The following is a 23354-nucleotide window of genomic DNA, read 5'->3' on the forward strand; positions in this document are numbered from 1 at the left end:
AGCACTTAGGAATTTGTGTAATGGATTTATTGGATACAACAACATTACAAACATTTTTTATTTAGAAATGTGTATATAAAAATACAGATTCACGGCAAAAAGACAACTGCTAGAATACTGCTAGATGCATGTAAACAAAAAAAACAACAACAAAAAAATAAACAAAGTTCAATGAAACCAGTGAAAAAGACAACATAACATATTAACATTTGTTAAATTGCTCGTATTTGGGACACACTTGTAGAGCCTTATGAAAAAATATGTCTCCTCTTATATGTGCTACCATGACATGAATTAAATCAATAGTAAAGTACTTATAAAGAGCAACAAAAAAAACAAAAAAGATTTAAACAATTGAGTATAATGTCCCTGAAGCATTGAAGGTTTTTTTTTCTCAAGACCCAACTATGACATTCAATTGTTACTTTTGTTTATAAAGGCCTTCTGCTGCAGCTGGGACCTGAGCGGATGTGACAGCTGGATGAGGATGAGATGTGGGTAGGTGATCAGCTCTGACATTGCTTGCATCTGAAAACAGAGCACAAAGACAAACTTGCACAAAAATCTCCCGTCCCCCGGTCTCTTTTATTCTTCCTTAAACACAAACACAGACAGCCCACGCAACAACAACAACACACAGGCGAAGGAGCGCTGCCTGTCAGCACATGGCGTGATATTATGCCACAGTGTCAGAGTGATGTTCAGGCCAGCATGATTGGTGAGTGTGAGAAGAATTTGAGGGGCAGATGAGTGACAGTGCAAACACACACACACACACAGAGCTATCGTTGTTAGGACATTGAATTGAATTCCATTCATTGCGGACAGCCCAACCCAAACCCTAACTCTAACCTTAACCTAACCTCAATTCGCACCTTACTCCCAACCCCAAGCAGAGCCTCAGAAATGATGATTTGCCTCATTAAGACCAGTCTTTGGTCCCCATGAGGACTACTGGTCCTGACAAGGTCAGTGTTTATACTGGAAAAGGTCCCCAAGAGGTAACAAAATGTGCAAGCGCGCACACACACACACACACACACACACACACACATACACATAACATACAAAGGCACACACAGGTGATGCAAGGCTTTTTGCTTACCGCTCCAGTTCCTTATAGACATCATCCTCTCCTCTTGGCTTCAAATCCTGGTATAAAGAAGAAAGGGGGGGAAGGGAGGCAGAGAAAAGAGTGGGACAGAGAAGAAGAGGATAAATAGAGAGATCTGTGGTACCGAGGCCAGATTTATGTCCCTCCGGTGTGTAATGAGATTGATTTGTTAATACCACTAATGTGAGGGTGACAGTTGATAGGCAATGGGTTTATCTGAGAGAGGGCAGACAGATTGCAGGAGAGGACTGTGAGTGTGAGGGAAGACATATCTGCTGGCAGCTTAGGGAGGGAGCAAGAGAGAATGACAGTCTGTATGCATTGCTGGATGTGTGTATCACACACAAATCCTCACACACACATGCACCACGCCTCTGTGTGTGCACAGGGGACGACGCAATAACTCACCATGTAGACTGAACCCTGAGGAGGGGCCTGTTGGGAGGGGAGGAGAGCAGAGAAAACAGGTTTAATGAACAACAAGTGACAGAGAGGGAGGGACAGTAGAAATCAGAGGAAAAACACAACCAGGGAAGGAAAGCAAAAAGAGTAAAAATTATACAACAGAGATGAGACAGAAAAGGGGAGGGGAGAGAAACAAACGGAAAGAGACAGTATACTGTGGCAGATTACCTAACCACAGTAAATGATAAGAACCTGAGAATGACATTGACAATGCATAGACTGAAACTGAGTGACCATAGTCAATAGAGAAGGGCAGACACAAGCAGACCTGGCTGCCCATTGTGATGAAGGAGCTGTAGAGTTACACTTTCTAACAGAATGTTAAAACTACAGAAATATTAGGGAGGAATTCTTTCCAAAATTTGAAAAAAGTTGCCCCTGAAGTCTGACAGAAAGAGAGAAATGACTCATTCTGCAGGAAAAGAAAGAATGTGCAGTGTTGGCTGCTAGATATGTCACTTCCTACCACAATAAAAGAGACAACCAGTAGGAAACAGACATATAGACAGATAGACATTTATAAATATGCATGTACTTACTATATTCTACTTACTGCCACCATCTTCTTTTGTTTTTTTTTAATGTTATTTATAGACTAACGGCTGTCTTGTATTATCCCTACTATTAACAAATTGTTAAAGTCACATTGAGATTGTACCAATACTAACTTGATCACTTATATATATATATATATATATATATATATATATATATATATATATATATATATATACATAAAATTTTATTTCTTTTATTTATTTCATTATATATTCATCTATTTTATTCTATTAACTAATATTGTTATTCACATTCCTTAACATTGTCTTTCACAAACGTAATTGTGCTTTAGCAGCACATGTCAAATGTCATGCCAGTAAAGCCTCCTGAACTAAATTGAATTAAAAGAGTGCTGAATACCATATCTGAGGAGTGGGAGTAGGGAAGATGAGGGCACAGGATATTTAGTTTTTGAAAATGTCTGAATTCATCACCTGTCTCATATCCTCAGGATTCTCATAGATGTTCTCTGATTCATCTGAGTGGACAGACAGAGCCTGATCAATACCTGAGTACAGAGAAAGAGAGTTACAGTCTCACATGCACTCAAACTCACAGAGAGGGAGGGAGGTCGGGAGGCAGATTCATTACAACAACCCCAGAGGATGTCATGGACCACGTCACTAAGTGGCAACAGGGACCGAAGATGGACGGAACATGGAAAGCTGTCAAAAAAAACAACAAAAAAAAAACGCCGGAAGACTCACCGTGATCAGAAATGTGTTTCTGTCGCCATAGCAACACACCGACAGCCGCAGCAACCAGGGGCACCAGGAGTAATAAAGCAGAGAGAGAAGGGAGCGGGGAGGGGGTGACATTGACACTCTCTACAAAAGGAGAAAAAAAAGTGAGTGAGAAAAGCTCCAATGTTTCCAAGAACAGTACTAATATAAAACTCGTAGAGCTATGAGTGCGTGCCGTTGAATGACAGAGAAGTTATTGCTGTTTGTTCTCCAGTTTGCTCTTTTGTTCAAGTCAAAGAGGGCAACCTTTTCCTTTACGTGAGTACTTCAAAACATGCACTTGATACATGTTGCAGTTAATATCTCCTCAACATAGTATTACGTGCATTTGCATCATGCTGCTGTCAGTCACAGACAATGAGTGCAGTGGAGGAAGGCGAGGAAATCCAGGGACTGCCAGACAGAGTGAATACAGTCTGTACACCAGCTCAGTAGACATCGATCTGACAGACCTTCAGTCTGGACAGTAAACGCTGTCAATTTGAAATGTGGACAACAAGAAGAAAAGCACCACTATCAAAGAGAACAGATGCTGTCAGATCATTACAGGGGGGCTCTGCAAATCCCACTTCCAAACAGAATAGTTGCATTGAAGTTTTTGCAAATCCTAATTATTTACTATCTGATTATCTAAAAATGAATGTAGTGTAGGTAAAGTCAGGAGAGAGGTTTCCTTGCACACTCCCTTGACATCTGACAAAATATGCACAGCAGTCTTTCAGTCAAACCCTGTCTAGCATTGCAAAACATACGGATACAAAGCGTAGGCATTTTTATTATAGACAGGATATAAGTAAACCATAAGCTCACTGTAGTACTAGTCAAATTTTGTGGGAAGAACCCACGCGTGAGATGAAACCTGTCAGGTTTATTTGCATAATGAGGATGACATCAGTCTTGCAAAATACAGCCACGGGGCAACACGCACGGGAAGCAGGAGGGAGGCGCTTGTTTCCACAGAGACTGCTGTAATTTAGTGTACCTGAACAAGTGTTCTGTCGCTGCCTGCTCACTGTTCATGGAGCACAAAGCAATCAGATGTGTCAGACATCTCTGGATTAAAAAGAGAAGCCGAATAAACAAAACGTTACTACAAAAACTTTTATGCAACTGTAGTTAATGCACAATGTACAGTATGCAGTATCTCTTTGTGGCATTTGAGGTTATCTGATGGACAGAAACCTGGCAAAAGTGAAGTCCACTCAGACATCTCATCAACTTTCCACGAATTTTGTTTGTAAAAGGATTGGCCCTTGGGCTTCACCTTAGCCCCGGTGTCACAGCTTTTAGCCGGCTTCAAAAAAATCAATCATTATGTGCTGTGTGAGGTGTAATTGATTGGTGAGTATGTGTAGAGGTTGCTAATGGAATATTGTGGTGAGAGCTGACCCCAAGATTGACCTGCACTGTTCTCCATGCCAGCTTTAACGCATGAATTATGGTAATTGAGTGCAGTGAAGTGAGGCACAAATGCCCCCAGTTTCTCACCATCACATCTCTTCTTTCTCTCTTTCTCTCTCTCTCTCTCTCTCTCTCTCTGTCTCTCTCTCTCTCCACCCCTCACTCGTCTTCCGCTATCGCACCTTTTCCTTTCCTCTATTGGCACTTCCTCCTTTACCTCGTCTATTTCATCTCAAATGAGGTAGGGAGTGATTTGTATCGGTGCAATTGTAGAGGAGGATGGCTGATAGGAGGCAGACCAAAGTGCTTGAATGTTTTGCAAATGATGGACCAACTCAGGATAGAAAATGATTGCAGAACATCCCTGACATTTGAAGTATTTGGTGCACAATGATTGCTTTTTGCATTCTCTGAGCTAAGAGAAAGGAATTCTATTATGCAGTGTTGTTTTAACTTATTCAGCTGGTACTATACTTTGAGATTTGGCTTACAGAACATTACATATCCCAAAATTATATAAATGCCTTGTTGTAAATTTGGTTATTTTCAGTGAGCTGAAAAGTCTCTCTGCCCCATTATCTCTGGATACCTCCTTACCGCCCAGTTCAACTATTTATAAACCTTTAACTGTCACTGCTTATTGTCATACTATTCATTATTAACCAAGGATTTTTGTGCTATCTTGCACTATTGCATTGTTTGTGCAACCTGACACTATTCAACAGTGTAAATGTAGGTCATCCAAAACTCATATTATTTGAAATGCTCATTCTGCTCAGTCTAAATTCCTATGACACACTGGACAAAGGCAACACTTGTCACTCACTATACTGTTCATATTATTTTGTCTAATCTAACCTCTCCAATCAGACAAAAATCTTGCTGCCTCTCTCCTGCTCCCTGCCTTTACCCTCTCTGTTTCCTCCATGTCCATTACTCTTATAGCCGTACCATCAATGTGCATCATGATGAGCTCTGGGCCCCTCAGCCCAAGTGATGTATTACGGTACGGGGTGTGAACTCATCTCTGCTAAGGGATCCATTCAGCTGTCACATCCTCCTGTGCTCCCCCACAGCCACCAATACAATAAGCCTGAATAATTTAGTTTTTGTGGGAAGAGATGTCCTAAGGTCCCGTCTCCTTATATTTGCGCATCAGCTGGGTAAGTGTGATGAGAAAAACGAAATAGCCTTTATATTCTATATTTCATAGAAGACGAAGCTAAGCAGATTTTTAGGACTGTGGTAAATTTATATGAAAAACAGGCACATAAACGGACGAGTTATTCTGCTTTATCCGCAAATCGCAACTTCTTGTTACACAGAAGTCTTGACCTTTGACCTCTTTGACTACATTAAGAAAGTATAACATATGGTATCTGAACTTTCTCCTCTGCAAACCATGGGTTTCCTGGCAGATGGATTGACCTGCCATTGGCCTGAATGCCCCGTAGAATGCTTCACAGATCACATATCCGAGAATCATCCACATTCATCGTTCATTATCTCCACTGGGTTGACAGGAAATCTGCCAGGACTCTTGTGTTAGCAATATAATTAACTGTTGATAAAATCAGAAAACAGACCAGTCTTTGTGATATTATACCGGCTTCAGGGGGCAGTGTGACAGTTTGCGTTGCCGAGAAGGTCTGCCCGTTTTTCAGCTGTAGGACGCAGGTGTAGTTCCCAGCTGTGTCAGAGGTGATGGGTAAGGGCAGGGTGGTGGTAATGCTGCCGAGACCAATGCTGAACATCTGCAGCTTGCGACTCTTATTCTGGTATTTCCAACTGGCACTTTTGACCTTGGACATCTGTGTGTAGATGCACGACAACTCCTGCTTCGAGGATGTTTCCTTGGTTTTGACTGTGGATGTGACACAGAGCAATAAAGGGGAAGGGAGAGGAGAATAAGAGGACAAGGAATGTTAAGGGGGAATTAAATGAATGAAGAGAAATCAGAAGGAAGGATGAGTAAGTGAAAAAGACAGGTAGGAGGGGAGAGAAAGGAGCAAGAAAGGTTGAGAAAGTGAGTTAAAGGGTAGTGTGTGAATATAGAAAAGGCCAAGGACAGATAGAGAGTAATGGGGTAAAGGGAAAGTGATATGAAAAACAAAGAACAATTCAGAGAGGGGTCAAAATAATATATATTCATTAAAGTGATTTGCTGCTAATGCATTGGTTGCCTGTGACTGATGCTTACTGTCTCATCAAACTGAAATGAGAATCCATCTGGGTGTAATCAAGCTCCGCAGACTCACACACACACACACACAGACACACACACACACACACACACACACACACACACACAAACACACACATTTCAGCCTTGATTAGTGTGATCAGTGTGGGCCACCTACAGCCTTGGTGGGAGGGCTGCAGGTATAATCATACATAATGATACTTATAATGAGGTGGGGTAAAAATATATGCGTCACATGATTGGTGTGTGGGTGGATGTGTGTGTGTGTGTGTGTATGTGTGTGTGTGTGTGTGTGTGTGTGTGTAAGGGATGCAGATGTGTGAAGCAGTGTGACAGTGACAGTGACTGATCGGCTGGTCATGTCTGGGCAGCTGTGATGGATGCCAGTGGGACTGTGATTAGTAAAGCCTTCCAAGGCCTCAATGACAAGGCATTGTATATGTGTGTGTGTGTGTGTGTGTGTGTGTGTTGGGTTTTGTGCACATGGGTGCAAATGTATTCTGCATGTTTCTGTAAAAGGGTGAAACCTCCCCAAGGCTCACGCATAAAAATCAACAGGTGTTCTGCTCAATTTTTTCCCTTCCCTTTTCATGAGAAATATTGTAAGTGTATTCATTTAATAATGCGACATTTTGCCAATGGCTGTCAGAAAGTTTATTTGCATTTATCCTGCACAGGTGTAGTGGAAGCTGTTAAAAATTGTCTTGTTCAAGAACACAGGGCAGATGCTTGCCAAAATCCCTCTAGAAAAATGGGACCTCCTGCCCCTGTGCTTATTTTGCAACTGTCCTGTGCAGGATTTAGATATAGTTCAACATTTTGAGAAATATATTTATTCATCTTATAGTGAACAGTTAGATGAGGAGATCAATACCACTGTCATGTCTGCACTAAGTACTGAGCTGGAGATTATCTTAGCTTAGCACAAAAACTGAAAGCAGGAGGAAATAGCTACTTGTGCTCTGTCCAAAGTAAAAACAGATCTGCCTATCAGCACTTCTAGGGCTCACCAATTAAGACGTTATATCTTGTTTCTTTAATCCGTAAACAGGAGGAAAAGTAAAAACAGAAAGTTGTGGGTTTAAGGGGATTTGTGCTGTACCTATTTCTTGGTGAATAACAGCCAGGCGCAGTGGCCTTTAAATGTCTGTTTGTGTATGGATTAAACAGATGAGACAACGTTATATAGTCAAAGCTTATAGTTAAAGCTTAATAATTATCATGTTATTATTAAGCTTTAGAGCTGCTGGTTTGCGTATTTTTCAACTTTGGAGGAAACCACGCTTTCGTTTTTTTCCCCTGCTTCAAGTCATCTAAACGCCTTCAGCTCTATACTTGAAGTGAAACTATGCCACTGTCGCCACAATTGGGAATTACTTGCTAATGGTAATTGGAAAAATGTAATATAACAGTGGTACCATTGGAGAGGAGGCATAAAGTCACAAAGTGACTTGAGTAATGTCAGTTACACAGAAAAATCTAGCTAAAGTTTGCACCATAAGCTACTGTTCATACCAAATGAAGCAATAAAACCCCTTAGTGTACTGAACTGCTAAAGGATTTATTTTGTTGTTTTTATTTTGTTTTAAATATGTTATTTATGTTATTCTTCAAAAGTATATGGTCTCTCTTTAAAGCACAGCAGACATGCTACCATCAGTCTTCTCATCTAACGCTCAGCAAGACAGTGATTAAGCGTTTTTCCCAAAATGTCAAACTATTCTATTAAATAAACTACAGATGGGTGCCAAATTAAAGGAAAAAACTGAATAAATGGGAGGATATGAGAAAATGGGAGATACATAACGAATGCAGAAGCTTCCATACAAAGCACGACAGGTCACTGAATTGTTTGAGTATGAAAATGAGTCATATGCTATGACAGTTGAAATCTGGTGACTTTGCAGTCACCAGATCTCAACCCAGTTGAACACCTAAGGGGAATTTTGGATCCTAGTGTTAGATAGCGTTTGCCACTGCCAGCATCAATCATCTTCTTCCTTTGAAAGAATGATGCTCATCCCTCCAGTAGAGCTCAAGAAACGTTCTGCTCTAAAGCTGTTCTGGCTGCTTGTGGTGGCCCAACACCTTACTAAGAAGGTTTTTCCTTTAATTCATCATCCTTCTGTATACAATATGTCAAATGAAAATATGCAGCATAAAGTTCTTTTTTAAAACATTCACTATTCATATGTGACATGACAGCATTCACCACATGTCACAAGGTTATTATAAAACTGACACCACTTGTCACATAAATCCCCTCCCCTTGTTTTATTCCACTTAATTTACATCCTCCTCCATTTTTTTCTCCTCCTCCTGACCCTGATCTGTACCTTTCAGCACGCTGAGCCAGGTCCCCTGGCTGAAGGCATTGTCATTGAGGAACACGTAACAGACGTAGAATCCGCCATCTTTCAACCCAGGTGTGAGTATAAAGGAGAAGCTCCCGTCCTCCGCATTGTATGGTGAGCCAGCCAGCTGGAGCTTCTTGCTGTGCTCGGTCGAAATGGTGGAACCTCTCCAGCGATCAAACTGGTACACCAGCTTCATACTACTCTGCCTAAGAACAGTGTCTGGAGGTTGCCAGCGCAGTCGGACATAATCCCCCTGGATATCAGGGCAGGTCAGCAGTAAGGGTGTCTGAGCCTGGGTGGCGGTGGAGATCTCTGGGCCTGCAGGGAAGGAGGGAGGAGGAAAGATAAGAGAAACCCAGTGATGAGACAGACAGTACAAGATGCAGCAGAGATAGATATGAAGACATAAAAGTGTAAGAAGACATATCGATAGGGAATTCAGAAGAAACAGAATAAAAAGAGGGTGAATGAAGAGCGAGGTGCAGACAGAGAGAGTAAACAGAACAGTAAGAGAGTAGAGAAATGATATGGGAAAAATTCTCAAACAACAATAGGGATTACACTCTTATATGCAGAGAGCTTTCTTCAGTTGGTCTTGCATTCTGCTCTGCCTGATTAGCAAGATGCTGACACAGGACTTTAAGACCGCTTGTGTTACAAAGTCACTCACCATGTGTGATATTGGTGAATGAGACCTTTTTCTCGGCTGTGGAGAGAAGGGAAGCAAGAAAAAGAGGGGCGGGGAGGGAGCAAAAGGCAAATAATGAATAATACATAAATATAGCAACTATAATATTCACAGGAGGACTGGCTGAATTTTAGTGCAGATCTACAGTAGACTTTTGAAACGTCTGTAAAAGTAAATACTTTGAAGAACTGTAGCTACTTAAATAAATAATGCTGCTGATGGAGTTTCTGGCACTGATGCCCACTCACTTCAACAACAACAGCAACAACAAAATGTATTTTATTCCTCTAAGCTTCTGCTTTTCTCTTCAGTCTTACCATCAACAGTCACCTCCACATTGAAGTTGAAAAGAGGGTTACTGCTGGTACCCCAAGGGTGAACAATACAGACATAGGCCCCGTTGTCACTGTTCTCGACCTGTGGTAGTTTAGCCACCGTTCCTGTATTTGGCATTTTCTCACTCCTGATGGAAATGTCACCTGGTGCTGCCCAGGTGATTTTGCTGATGGCAAAGTCAGGATTAACACTGGCAATCAGACGCAGGGTGCTGTGCAGAGGAATGGGTGTAGGAGGGACGATGGTGACTGCAAATAAGGAAGGACACAGGAAATCAGTGGTGGAATAAGCAATGTATTGATTAAGTAAAAGTAGCAATACCACAATGTAAATATACTCCATTATGAGTAAAAGTCTTGCATTTACCTTTTAAAAGTACAGACATATCACCAGAAAAATATACTTAAAGTAAAAGTACTTATTATGCACAATAGCCCCTTTAAAAGTGTAATATTATTATAACTATAATTGGTTATAATTAATGAAATAACAGATTTTAGCATTTTATTGTTGCATCTGGTTGAGGAAAATGCAGTGAAGGATGAAGTATAAAGTAGTATAAAATAGAAGTACTCCAATAATAAAAATAGTCCAAGTAGTCTACCTCAAAATTAGAATTAAGGGCAGTACAGTAAATGTTACTTTCCAACAGTGCAGGAAATATAAATGCAGTGTGGCTGAGGTGAATATAATATCTTGTAGGTTCTCATTAATTTAGCAATCAAGCAAACAATCAGTTATTACGTAAGATTACACAAAAGGGATGCATATCAAAGGCCTCATACAGAGATTTAAAAGAATGTAAAGATGTGAAAGAGAAAGAAAATGTCAAATATGCAAAGTACAAACACAACACTAAAATCAAAAAGAACTAACTGAATGCGTTTTCCAAATTTCAACAGATATAGTGTTTTGTTGCATGGAGTCAAAACATTTCTATGGGGTAAACCTGTTGATTTTCCTACCTGTAAGGATCGCTAAGAGGATAATCCTCTCCGTCAGCCTCCTCTCGCGTTGCTTTATCAAGCATGAGTAGAGACCATAGTCCTCCGTTTTGGCAATAAAGGACAAAGAGAAAACCCCGGTGTTTTGAAAGTTAGGGTCAATCAATTGCATGGATGCCTTCGAGGCATTACCGAAGAAATGCGTGCCTCCATTGGCTGAGAGAACTAGTTTCCATTCATCCACATCAAGTGACTTCACCCTCCAGTTAATGGCTATGGCACCCCTCACTGTTGGACTAGTACACACCAAGGTGATACGTGTGCCCTCTCTTGCCACCACAACATCGTCCCATTTTGAGGGAAAGTCTGAGGGAAGAAAAGTTCAGCATTAACACAGGTGCATTATTTTGGCAGTTCTACAGACCTACTACAGCTCTGATGTCTGTTTTTTAGCCTGTAGATCAAAGCCAACACCAGGAAAAATCATGAGAAATTACAAGTCATCCTTTACTCCGACTGACCCCTTAACAGACGGAGGAACTATTTATACATGACTCAACATTTACCTTCAAGGAAACAAGTTAAATCATGTTTACACTCTAAATTGGCTGGGAAATACACCCAGGAAGAGCAGTTTAAAGTGCAGTAAAATTACAGTTCTAAAAATCAAAGATAAAATATTCTATACCTGTGATGCTAAAGTGAGAGGAATATACCGCAAAGGAAGACACAAGAATAAAGGTGAGAAAAGTAGACTCCATCACACGTTTAAAGAAAAGAAAAACACTCTCACTGCACTGGCTGTCTCCCCGACACTAAGCGCCCTCCTGAACGCCAAGTATTGTTCACTTCCCTGCAATAATCCTGGTGTCTCTGACTGACATGTTAACAAGTTTCTCTGCCCAACAGGATGTTACACGACCAACACTTGGATAATCAACAGGAAACGACTGTCATTTTTGCCGTCATATATATGTGTGCACGAGCCTGATAAACTATATATACTGGCATTAACACAAGCCTTACACCAAAATGTTGCCCTTCAATGTTTTACAGCATTTCAGAGCTGAACTTCAGTAGCAGAACTTCTGACCCTAATGTTCAGCCTGACAAAGGGAATGAGCGTGTACCCGTGTGTGTGTGACAACGTGTGTGTGAAACAGAGAAAATGATAAGAATAGCAGAAAGCGAGGGATTGAGGGAGATGAAAAAGCGAGAAATAAAGAGTTTGGGTTAGTGTGGGTGCACAGCAACCCCTAGGCTACATGTCTTTACATCCCATAAATGTCCTTAATTAAGCTAAAGGTATTATCAGCTCCTCTGAGCACTATTACAGATTTTTCCATAATTACCATTGGGTGAATGGGGGCGGTGAAGGGAGATAGAGAGAAAGCGAGAGAGAGGGAGAGAAAGCAGATATGTATTGTGGGTGTCTAATGACAGGGAAAGAAAAAAAAAGAGGTGAGAACAGCAAGAAGGGAGAAATGTGTAAGGAGAGGTGTTCAGACAGAATGAGAAAACCCGAGGAGAAGAGAAGTGTGAGAGTGTTGCAAAGGGAACAGATACAGTTTGACTTCAAAGAAGCCTGTGGCTGCTGACACAGAGCATGGTACTGATCCTGTGGCCCCTCCTCTATGGGTAAATAATCACCATAAGCCTTGGCTCTGTCTAATGAATCCACTGCCAATGAGCTAATATCTGTTAACTATGCGCTTCATTATCACTGGCACAGACCCCCGGAGAGCATGAGGATGGAGGGCAGCAGCAAGGAGTGAAGGACGAGTGGACAAAGGAAATCGAATGACACGGGAAGAGGGAGAGAATAGAGGGGGGGTGGGAGGGAGGGAGTGATGAGAAGGATGGAGAAATGAGGAAAGGGGAGGAAAGTGAACGGAAGATGAACGGAAGGTGTAGATGAGGTATAAGTAAAGTGGGTGGTAGCTGGAAAGTAGAAGGTGTGAAGGTCGATTTGGTATGAAAAATTGATGAGTAAGGGAAGGAAAAGGAATAAAATCCTCTATTGGGTGAGGATTTTTATTAAAGCCAGCATGAATGCATATGATTTAGAAGTGGCGGTGGGTATACGGGTCGTCCCTGCACTGTGGGAACTAGAGGACACTTTCCTTGAGCATGTTGACGCTGAAACATTCAGCCACAGACGGCTGCCAATTATAATATGGCAATGAAAAGTACTGTTGGCATTTAAAGCCACAGCTGCTTTGTTTGCATGGCAGATGCTTTCACAGTCTCTGGATTTACAGTGAGCAAGGAGTGGAAAGAAAAGTCTCGTCTCTTTGAAGGCTTAAAACTCAAAAGGAAGAACGTATTTCAACTGTTCATTTGTTTTCGTGGTGTGCAGAACATTGTTTGACCTCTGATCATTATCAGCACCATCAAAATCTGCACCTCAGAAGTACAGTCTGAAAATAAGGAGGTGACACTGGAGAGGAACTTGGAAACGGAACAGAACGGAAGGAACCGAGCAACGCAGTTTAAACTGTGGGACTTATGGAGATGTAATTACATTGGCTGTAAACCACTTGGGTATAGGGATTAGACCTAAACCAGATAATGCCTTCGCTATGCTAGTATGCACCCTGCTTCAGAGGAAAATAGGACAAAATGAATTGGAAGTTATTCTGTGGAAGAAAAAAAAAATCTCATCAACACAGAGTCTGCTCGAATCTGCAAATAGATACATGAGAAGCTGTTTCCTCTTGATGTGATTTCGTTGACTGCCACTGGATTTGTATTTTGCCGTTCATTAATGAAGGTTTATTGATTTTGGCATCTGCTGTGGTGGAGTTTACACAAGCCAATCTCAATACTGTGTGCAGAAACAAACAGCAGAGGGCGTAAGAATCATCTGTTTCTACGTGCCTCACCACTACACAGCGCAACTGACTGACTTGGATTAATTGTATAGTAACTTTGTGTTATTTTTTATAGACTGAATGCTGCTTTTCTGTAGCTAACATTTACATTAGGCCTAATTGCTGATGATGTAATTATAGCCATGTCGAGCGGTGGCTGCAAATGAATCAAAATTACTTCAAGGACACAATATTGGTTGTAAATTATACTCCTCAGCTGTTGAATCTTAAAAATAGAGCTTCATATGAAGGCTAATGTATATTCCTGGATATGTAACAGGCTTTTGAATAATGTGTGTTTTCCACTGATCGCACGAATCGCCACTAAAAATAAAATCCGCTGTGTTGTTAAGATGCTATATCGAGGTGCAAGTTGTATCTTCTGAGGGGAAAAAAAATGCTTTTTGCAATTTCAACAAGTTGTACCCAGAGTCCCCCTCCTGTCATCACCGGGTCCTAAAAGCATATCTAGCTGCAGCTGATATCTACATGACACACCCGCTTGGTTAGGTTTAGGCATGAGGAGGGGATGGTTTAGGGGTTAGGGGTCGGGGGGAGGGAGTGGGGATCTTGTAACATGCCTTTAGGGTGACAACATCGGGGAGGAGGGTGTGTTGTGTAGTAAAGTGGGTGTGTCATACAGGGTTAAGGTAAGTCTGCGAAACTGCAGCTAGACCCTTCTCGTCCTAATTGGTTTTTGGGGGGAGCAGGGCTGTGACGCCTCTCAGACTGATGACATCACACAGTTGGACCGCGGCGCGCTCAGACTCAGAGGAACTAGTTGTTGGAGCAGAGAGCGCAGCAGCAGCAGCGGCGGCAGCAAGCAGCGGCAGTTTATTACATCCAGAGCACCAGCTGGAGGAAATATTTACCTGTGCGCTGCCAGGAAGAACTCAGAGGGATTTTCATTCATTTTTTTTTTATCAGACTCCGTCATAAAGGCGCAGTGAGCGACACTTGAAACAAGAATCTCTATCGGACCCCTAGTCTGTCCTGTATCCAGACAAGTTTTTTTTCCGCCTTGAATGAGTGAGATTTAACACAAAAACTGAGTAATATCTTTCGGTTCTACATATATTTCGGAGAGACAGCGCGCCTGGGTTCATAAAGAGGACCGTAATCAACCATGGCGAGACATGACGCCCGAAATTGGCATGACTGCACAAAAATGACCGGACTGCTCTTCTCGGTCGCATCGATACTTTTAATACAAGGTAAGAAATTGTGACTTCAAAAAACCCCCCCAAAAACTTCCAGCTCATTTTTAGCAACACTCTATCTTTCATTTCTTTTCTGAGCTTTGAAAAATTTAAGTGGAGACAAATTTAAACCTGACCACCACCTGTCAGGGCGGTGACATGAGCAGAAAACCCAGACAGGTGCTTTCAACGCTCGCTGTACTGTCGAGCTTTTGAGCTTTAACCGTCAAATTAACCGTCAAGTTTTGATTTTACTCGCATGAAGTTAAATAGTTGAATATTATACTTTTATATGACTCAATTCTTGTCATGCTTTCGGTTATTAGTAATCTGTGTTGCTCTTTGACCCGAGTTTCGGCTTGGGACTCACGCCATGTTCAGTTTTTTAAGGTGTGGCTCTGTGGAGCAAGGTGTTTTGTTTCTCCAGGTACTTTCCTGCTTGTACAGTAGAAGCCTCTCCACTATAAACTAAGCCACTGCTCCAGTTTTGTCCTTGGTGTACTCTTCCCCTAAAGCCACCCTTCTCCTCCACAACGTCCCCCTGCTCCTTTTCTTCCCTCTGTTCACACATCATCCTTTATTAGTTACAGTTCAGTTGAGAAAAATGGAGACTGGAAACAGCTCTTAATGTACAGAGAGAGTAACCGAGAGGTGAAACAACAGAATTTTCCCCATTTGAACTGATGTTAAATCATTTAACATATGCTGACTTCCTTATTTACTTGTTACTTGATTTACATGAAACACTTCCATGTAGGACTCCACCTAAAATTAGTTATTATTACTTTAAACTAGGCTACTTCTGCTGCTTCCTTGACAACCTCTTTTATACAGGTTAATTATTCAGGTGTTTTCCACTCCACTAGAGCTCAGGTAGCCTATAGGTACACTGGCCACTGTGAGTAGGCCCAGAAATGAGAGAAAACATTTCTGGCATGCAGTTAACCTATTAACATATGAATGTATGTGTGTGTGTGTGGCATGAAACCAGTTCAACATTTTTTCTGCTTCCTCGCTGGGCCAGCTATTTGTTTTCTGCTGTAATTAGGGCAAATATGTAGGGCTAGATCTAACTTCCTGGCACAGCTACAGTATACATTTTCAGTAGTTTACAGTAATGTCATTGATTGTGGTGTTATTTTAATCACGACTCATAAGCGCAGTCACTCCTCTGACTTATTCATGCAGTGGACCCTTTTTTGTACAGTTTCATTTTACAGAACATGAAGTGCTCTTAGCAGAGGGAGGAAAGTGGTGGAAAAACAAAACAAAAGGTTTTTACATATTTATGAGCAAGGGAAAAAAGCATGCTTAAACAGTACAAGCAAACACATTGCTTTTTAGTTTTCTTTCATTTAAGTCATTTTTTTTCTCCTAAAATGAACCTCTGACCTCCTTTTGGGTAATAGCAAAGCTATGCAACTTATGCTGCAGCTACTGCGGGACTGAAACTTTTCACTTGTCTACTTTGCATTTTTAGTTTCCCATTACCTTTCAGGGTTTGACAGCAACCTCATACCTCCACTCTCATCCTGGGAGTCAGAGAAGTGATTTAATTTTCTGCAAAGTTTTCAGTTAAAACAACCTAGCTTTAATGTCAAAAATTCAATATTGAGTTTGATGGATTTTTAATTAAGGTAGGTTTCTGTAGTTACATATATATATTTACCTTAATAGGAACTGGCAGGTGGGGGTCCAGTTAAAGCTCTGAAATTACATTATAGTACCAACCCCCCCACCCCCAAGTCAAGTTTGTGAGGGACTACGGATGTGGGTCAGAAAGGCTTGGCCCATTACCATGGAGATGTTTTTATTGGAAGAGGGGTGGGCTTATGTGAGGGGGAGTTTAGGGCATGGGGGGGGGGGTATGAGGCTATGGCAGTATTGTCTTTATGGCTGAGTGCTAAGCTGTGTGCGTGCAGGGGGTGGCTAGCTGGCTGGCTGCCTGAGAAACTGGTGGGCATGCCGGGGTCAGGGCCGGGGGAGGATGCTGTTTCGTTCTCAGCAGTCCCTATTTTCTTTATATACCAGAAAGCATCCAGCAAAGCTACTTCAGATGCAAAGCTACTCTTGACGGCTCTCTTCAGTCTTGAGGAAACAGGTGGCTTTTTGGGTGCTTTCCGCTGCACTGAGCGGGGGTTTTGCCTGAGTGTCAGGATTGGCTGGAAAAGTAAACGGGCAGCAACTGATTAAGACAGGCAACGCCCCACCTCCCCTCTTTCCCACCCGCCACTTGAAACCTCTCTCTCCCGCCATCCCTCGCTCCCTCCCCCACCTCCGCCATCGAGTACATACAGGGGCCTTGTTCTCTTCTCTGTTTATTTTCTGCTATCTTTCATTCTCTCCTGTCCAGTGCTTTTGTTTGAGTGACGGTAGTCATAGGTTTATTCAAATGGCCTCCCTCCCCCATCTCCCTGCCTATCTTTGGACTCAAGGCCATGCTGTTTATGACAGGAACAACATGCAGACAGACAGGAAAATAAAACACATGTGACCTCAACACAGTCTGTCACCATGGCTGTAGGATTTCTTGTCAGCTAGGGCTATATGTTCCCTTTTGAAATAGTGTGTTTTTCATGCTGCAGTCATAATGCCGAGAAATTTCCCGCACTTTCACAACACTCTGCCGCACTTTTACAACATCCTGTCCTCCCACAGACACACACATACTTAGACACTCAGTGACTCTGATGTAGTAATGTTTTTTCTGGCAGTCTTACTTGTGCAATATCTCAAACTATTAGCTCTAACTATCTCCCTCCACATGGAGAGATTCTGTGTGAACACTGTCGTCATGCCAAGCCAGGGACCATTCATCATTACAATAGAGAAAGAGCATTACGCTCTGTCTATTAAGAAGGATGTACTGTAATTGATGGCTCACGAGGGGAGTTTTGTTTTTTTTCCCTTCCTAATAAAAGAAGGAAAAAGTAAGTCCTTAGTATCTCATTAGTCCCGGTGGAGCGATAGGCTTCGGTCTTGGTTTGGTTTTTGTGTTAATGGTTGTAGTGGTTAGGTCCTATCATTATGTAAATGAGCTGTCGTTGCCCCTTCACACTGGCCCTGTAAATGTCAGAAGGATTTTGAAAAGGTCAGGTGTGTGTGCCTATATGTGTGTAAGAAAGTCTCGCACTGGCCGTGATGCACGCAAGTACGTACACACACATTTACAAAGGGCCCTTCCTGTTTAAATGATACATCTATAACCCCCCCACCCTCTCTTTTTATAATCACCATTAAGAGTTTGTTGATTCAGACATAAAAGTGTGCTTTAATTTATGTCTTAATGGAGATGTGAGAATGATACCAAGTAAGTGTGTGTTTGTGTTTCTACATGGACATTGTGTAACAAATGAAGCCCCATTAATTTTGAATAACTAACTTGTACAATGATTGAAGAAAATACTTGGCATTTCACCAAATGAGCTTAATGATTTTGACTGCCTGCTATTATTACTTCTTATTTCATGAGGTACGCTATTTTTTTAAAAAAAAAAATTGATTTCACCTTGGTGGGAATATTTAATGGCTTCCTAGAAATGGAGTACCTCTTATCCAACAATACACCAGCGACGGATGGAAAGCTCTTTAATAGACGTATTGAAAATATTTTAGCAGCAGGCGCTTTTCATTTTTAAAAGCCTTTTTATGTGGATGCTATATTGATTTTAAATGATGTTGATCCTTAACATCTTACATGGTTTTAGATATTTTGATAAATGAGTTTCAGTGAAATGACTTTGCTCTGTTGGCTTTTCATTACCAATAACCAGAAACACAAAAGATCCATCAGGTTTATTGTTGACTTGGCAAATATTATTAGACAGAACGGATGGATCTGAAGAGAGGGAGGTCGATGAGCACATCTTGTTGCATTTTAGGATGTGGTATTGGACCACAAAACACAATGGAGTACACACACACACACACACACACACACACACACACACACACAACCACATACAGCTGGTGATGAATAAGGGCCGTAACCTGAGGCTGTGCCATAAGTCAGATGACATTCCAATAATAGGGAGGAGCTGTCACATTGCAGGATGACAGTGCATGTGTGCGTTAGTGTTTCCTTCTGGAAGTAGTGTGTATCATCCTCATCAGCAACCCTGTTATCTTCCACAGACATCAGATCTGGGGACATCCTTTTATATCACTCCCCGCTCATTTAACTGACTCTCTTTGAGGATACTTTTACTGCAACTTGTAAGTAATGATAGTGGCTTTCCTGTAACAAGAGAGCTAAAACCAATAGCTGTGTGACGGTGTCGTCTCCATGTCGGAAGTCCCCCCTACTGCCCTCTGCCTATATGCACATGCAGGATGGATGGTGGCCGCCTGCGGTCACACTGAGAGCCCCCACAGGGATGTTTGTGTTTGACTCCAAGGGTTGCCAGACTGCTGGAGTCGGTCACATCTGATCTAAAGAAAAATGAGCAGAAATCCTCCTCTTAGAAGGAATGCCAAATGTCATTAATATGAATAGGGCAGCTGAGGGGTTTCCAAAAACACAACTGTGTGGCTGTGGATGATGTTCTTGGCAAAGGTGGTTGGGTTAAACTGCTATCTATGTCAGATCAGCATGCATTAGCTCACACGCTGATATCAGTGTAAGAGACCATTCTATAATGTACTCTAACCACCCACATCTTTCTAGATAATAGAGAGTTTTAAGACCGTACTATTTGCTGTAATAGCATACCAGCAGCTTATCTCGTGTGAAATGCTTTAAGGCATGTGGCGTACTTCATTTTTTAGTCACACACACATTTCCACACCATTAGTCAAGACACCTTCTGCCAAATCTGCATTTCCCTATGTCTAAAAAAACCCTACATGGAATTTATGGAGATGCAGGTCAAACTCAATTCTAGCTCAGCCAATGTGGAGAATGAGCGGTAATTCCAATTGAAGATCCACTGAAAAGCAGCCAAACTCTTTAAAATAAAATCCCCTTAATTAACTAGACTTGGTTGATATTTTTTCTGTGTGACCCCGCTGTAATAGAAGCACCGGGGAGGAGCAACGAAGGAGGAGCAGAGTAGTGGGGGTTGAGGATGTCGACATTTTCATATTCCACACTACAGCTTCTTGGCAGAGGGGGCTGAAGGAGGATTTCGAAAAACTGTGTGAGGGAGTGAACCAGCGAGGCCAAGAATTATGAGCTCATTTGTAATTTAGTCGCACCTCCCTCCCCTCTTCTTCTCCCACTCTTAAAGCATGAGACACATATCTAACAGTGAAAGAGCCCTCCATTGACTGATTGATTGACTTTGTTGTCCACCTCAGTGGAAATTTGTCTTTGACTTCTCCCAAAGTACAGTGAAGTACATACCCTACACATAGCGTAACACACTATTAAAAACATACAAAATGGCTTGTGGGAATAATATTGTGGACAGTGAAGGAGTGCTTACACTAGCCTTTCTCTTTTTATTATTGCAACCTGACCTGTACCCGCTCTCTTTCATCTTTCTCCTCTTTCTTCTGTCTTTGTCACATTCTTTTATTTCTGAAATCCTCTTCATAGTGTGCTCAGCAGATCTTTGTGGAACTAAGCACTGAGGCCCTTGACTGTGTCCTCGGCGTGTCCCTCCATATACACACATATACACATGCACACAGGCACTCATTAGCAGTCACCTTAATGTGTCTAAATGTAGTTTGCGAGGTGGAAGGTGGTTTGCGTTATTGATCTGGTATTGAATGGTGGATGATGCAGTGCCCTTATGTGATATTGAAAACATTTAGGGCTCGCTCTATCAGGTTGACAGCACCATGAAACATCTCTCTCTCCCCTCCTCCTCTGCTAATCCCTCCCTGTGTCCTCTCTGCCCCCAGTTTGTGAAATGGCGAGCTCTTACTACCTTCATTCTGTGTCTCTCCTCATGCGTTTTTACTCCTTTTTATCAACATGTTACCAGCCACATCGCAGCCGGTCTTCTCTGTTTTTGTTGCCTATCTGCACACCTTTGCTCTACTATTAATACACACGCACAGACACGGACGTGCTGCATCTTCATCACATCTGACTTTGACAAGGTCACGTCAAATTCACACTTATCATGAGAGGCAGTGGACAGGCTGGCTAGAGGAGGAAATTGAATTTGGTGTGACAGGGCCTTGTCAGGGCTCCGGGAGCTGGATATGGAGTCATGCTCCCCAAAAAACCTTCTGCACAACGACTGCTTTCAATTCAGTCAGCTTTCCCCGTGATCCCAGGAGACTTATCTGTACAACAGGGTAAAATTACACATTGTAATATAAAGGAAATGTCGTATTCTTACACAGATATTGTCTTTTGAAATATGAGATAAAGGAACAGAATACGCCATCGCCGAGATAATGCACAACAGGTTTATTTTTCATGAAAGCATGTGGAGAGACTTCTTGTATTTCACAAAACAAGCGGTGCTGCTACAACTCTGTCTCGTGACTGATACCAGCGCTATTGTTTCACTTGTTGGTTTAAAAATATGCCGCCATGCTACACTGATAGACAAGCAGCAACAGTCGTCATTAGTCCCCAGAGCCTTGAAATGGCAGGAGCATTTAAATCTTCCCCTGAAGCGAATACCACATTAAGGTCAAACGGAGGCAGCAGGTTTATCCAGTTATCAACGCTGTGTTTTGTCAACAGGGTGTGTCAGCATTTGTTTGGTGTGGCTCCTTAGGGAGAGCTGGCCCTCCTTCGTCTGAAGCAATTTGTCTCATATCTGCTCAAATGATTGCCTGCTCTTTAATCTGCCACTCTCTCCCTGTCACATTCTTGCTTTTACTTCCACTTCTCCAGCTTGATTCATTCTTCCTCTGTCCTCTCCGTCTTTTCCCTGTTTACTTCCTTCCTTAATGCTCCAACTTCCTCCTCTCTGTAATTTGGTCCGCATAATTGATCCATCTGCTCAGTAAATTGCTGTCTCTTACTGTATCTCTTTTCCTCCTGTTCTTTGTTCTCCTTCTCTCTGTTCTTAGTCACCAATCCCTTGTTTCTGCTTCTGTAATTGGAATGTCTGTTGCTTTCCTCTATCCTCTTACTCTCCCTTTCCCCTTAATCTCTCTTTTTTCTTCTTCCCTTGCGCAGCTTTCTTCCTCTCCTCCCTGTCCCACTGTCCAATTCCTCAGTTGTCCATTCTACCTATGTCAGCCCAGGAGTTTCTCTTTAAGCCTATCCAAACTGCCTATGCTACTTTCCCTCTCCCACTCTCATTTGTTTGCTCTGTCTCTCGCTCTACTTTTCTCTCATACTTCCTGAACAGCCCCCACCCTCCCCACAGACATTTGTATTGCAGGCATCTGTACCTTCCTACCTCCCCTAACGAGGTCTTCTGTTTCTTTTTTCTTCCACACATCAATCATTCTCTCTCTCTCTCTCTCTCCCTCTCTCTCTCTCATACACTTTTCCTCCTCTCCCTCCTTCTCTTCTAATGGCCAAGAACACCTCCTCCCACTTCACCCTGGTGGGCATTTTTTGAAGGTTAAGTTGCTGTGACACTTTTACAGCGTTTCACCCCACCACACCCCTCCCCACGATTATCTCACCCTCTTCTCCCTCTGTCTCCCTCGCCCGGGCTGCGGAACGACACTCATCACCACCACCTCCTTACACGCAAGTCACAAACACACAAGGAGAACACAAACAGTACATACGTTGCGGAAACACGCACACAATTCTAAGGGATGTTGTGGCTGATTTGATGGTTGAGGCACTTGATTACTGTACAGAGGAGCGCAAAGGGAAGTGACAGAGCAAAGTCAAGTAAGCGAGTGAGCTAAGCAGGGGAGGTAAGACGGGGAAACAGAAACAGATGCTGGATTTTATTTCATTTCAGCAGAGCTAACCTGTCGTGCAGTGCTGGGATCAGGCTGACAATGTCCACTCCCCTGCTGCTAGATGCTGTCACACACTCGTCTCCCCCGCAGGCAGTGACTAGCCCAGTAATATAGCTTGACTCATCTAACAAGAATCTCACACTGAAGTTGAAATGGGATTATATTTGGAGAGTTAATTCCCAAAGTACAATATAATACAATCCAGTACTGCAACTGAAAAGCTAGCTTCATGAAGCTTAATGTTCACTTTTTTGCTGAGACTGAGTTTGAGAGATAATATACACATCCGTCTGAATATAGATGAATATAGTGTACGTAGAGTATCACTAAAAGTCTACATTTGTTTTTCTGATCCATCTTTCTCAATCACAAAGAACACCTGTAACAGTTGATTCTCTATAATGTAGATTAGGACTGTAAATGCAGCCAGACATTTACAGCAAGATTTACTTTACTTTTCTATTAAAAATATAGTAGAGTTGAAACTATTAGTGTTTTAAGTTAATCAACTATTTCGGTTATTTTGTGCTTTTTTTTTTCTTCATAATTTTAAATTGAATCTTTGGATTTTGGACTGTTAATCAGGCAAGACAAGCAATTTGAAGACTTCACGGTGGGCTCTGGGTAATTGTTT

The 23354-nt window shown here is 42.0% G+C and overlaps 2 protein-coding genes across 4 annotated transcripts in view; one reads left to right on the forward strand and one right to left on the reverse strand.

The window, feature by feature from the left end:
- Positions 1–100: 100 nt before the first annotated feature.
- g6fl (g6f-like) lies at positions 101–11605 on the reverse strand. Its single transcript, XM_044360136.1, has 11 exons — positions 11498–11605; positions 10831–11175; positions 9847–10113; positions 9512–9547; positions 8821–9159; positions 5888–6145; positions 2845–2964; positions 2572–2645; positions 1523–1549; positions 1106–1152; positions 101–528 (listed from the first exon to the last, which is right to left on the reverse strand). The coding sequence occupies exons 1-11, from the start codon at positions 11568–11570 to the stop codon at positions 507–509; spliced, it is 1608 nt and encodes a 535-aa protein (XP_044216071.1). The 5' UTR covers positions 11571–11605; the 3' UTR covers positions 101–506.
- Positions 11606–14419: 2814 nt separating this feature from the next.
- The window catches only part of si:ch73-22o12.1 (nectin-2), a 78502-nt gene continuing 69567 nt past the window's right edge, over positions 14420–23354 (forward strand). Inside the window, exon 1 of one of the 3 annotated variants that reach the window (XM_044360149.1) lies at positions 14420–14896. In XM_044360149.1, the coding sequence (XP_044216084.1) occupies positions 14809–14896 (88 nt within the window). In that variant the 5' untranslated portion in view covers positions 14420–14808. The remainder of the gene's footprint in view (positions 14897–23354) is intronic. The other 2 variants (XM_044360150.1, XM_044360151.1) reach the window with 2 other exon arrangements.

This window comes from Thunnus albacares, chromosome 8 (genome assembly GCF_914725855.1).
Source record: "Thunnus albacares chromosome 8, fThuAlb1.1, whole genome shotgun sequence".
NCBI classification, from domain to species: Eukaryota; Metazoa; Chordata; class Actinopteri; order Scombriformes; family Scombridae; genus Thunnus; species Thunnus albacares.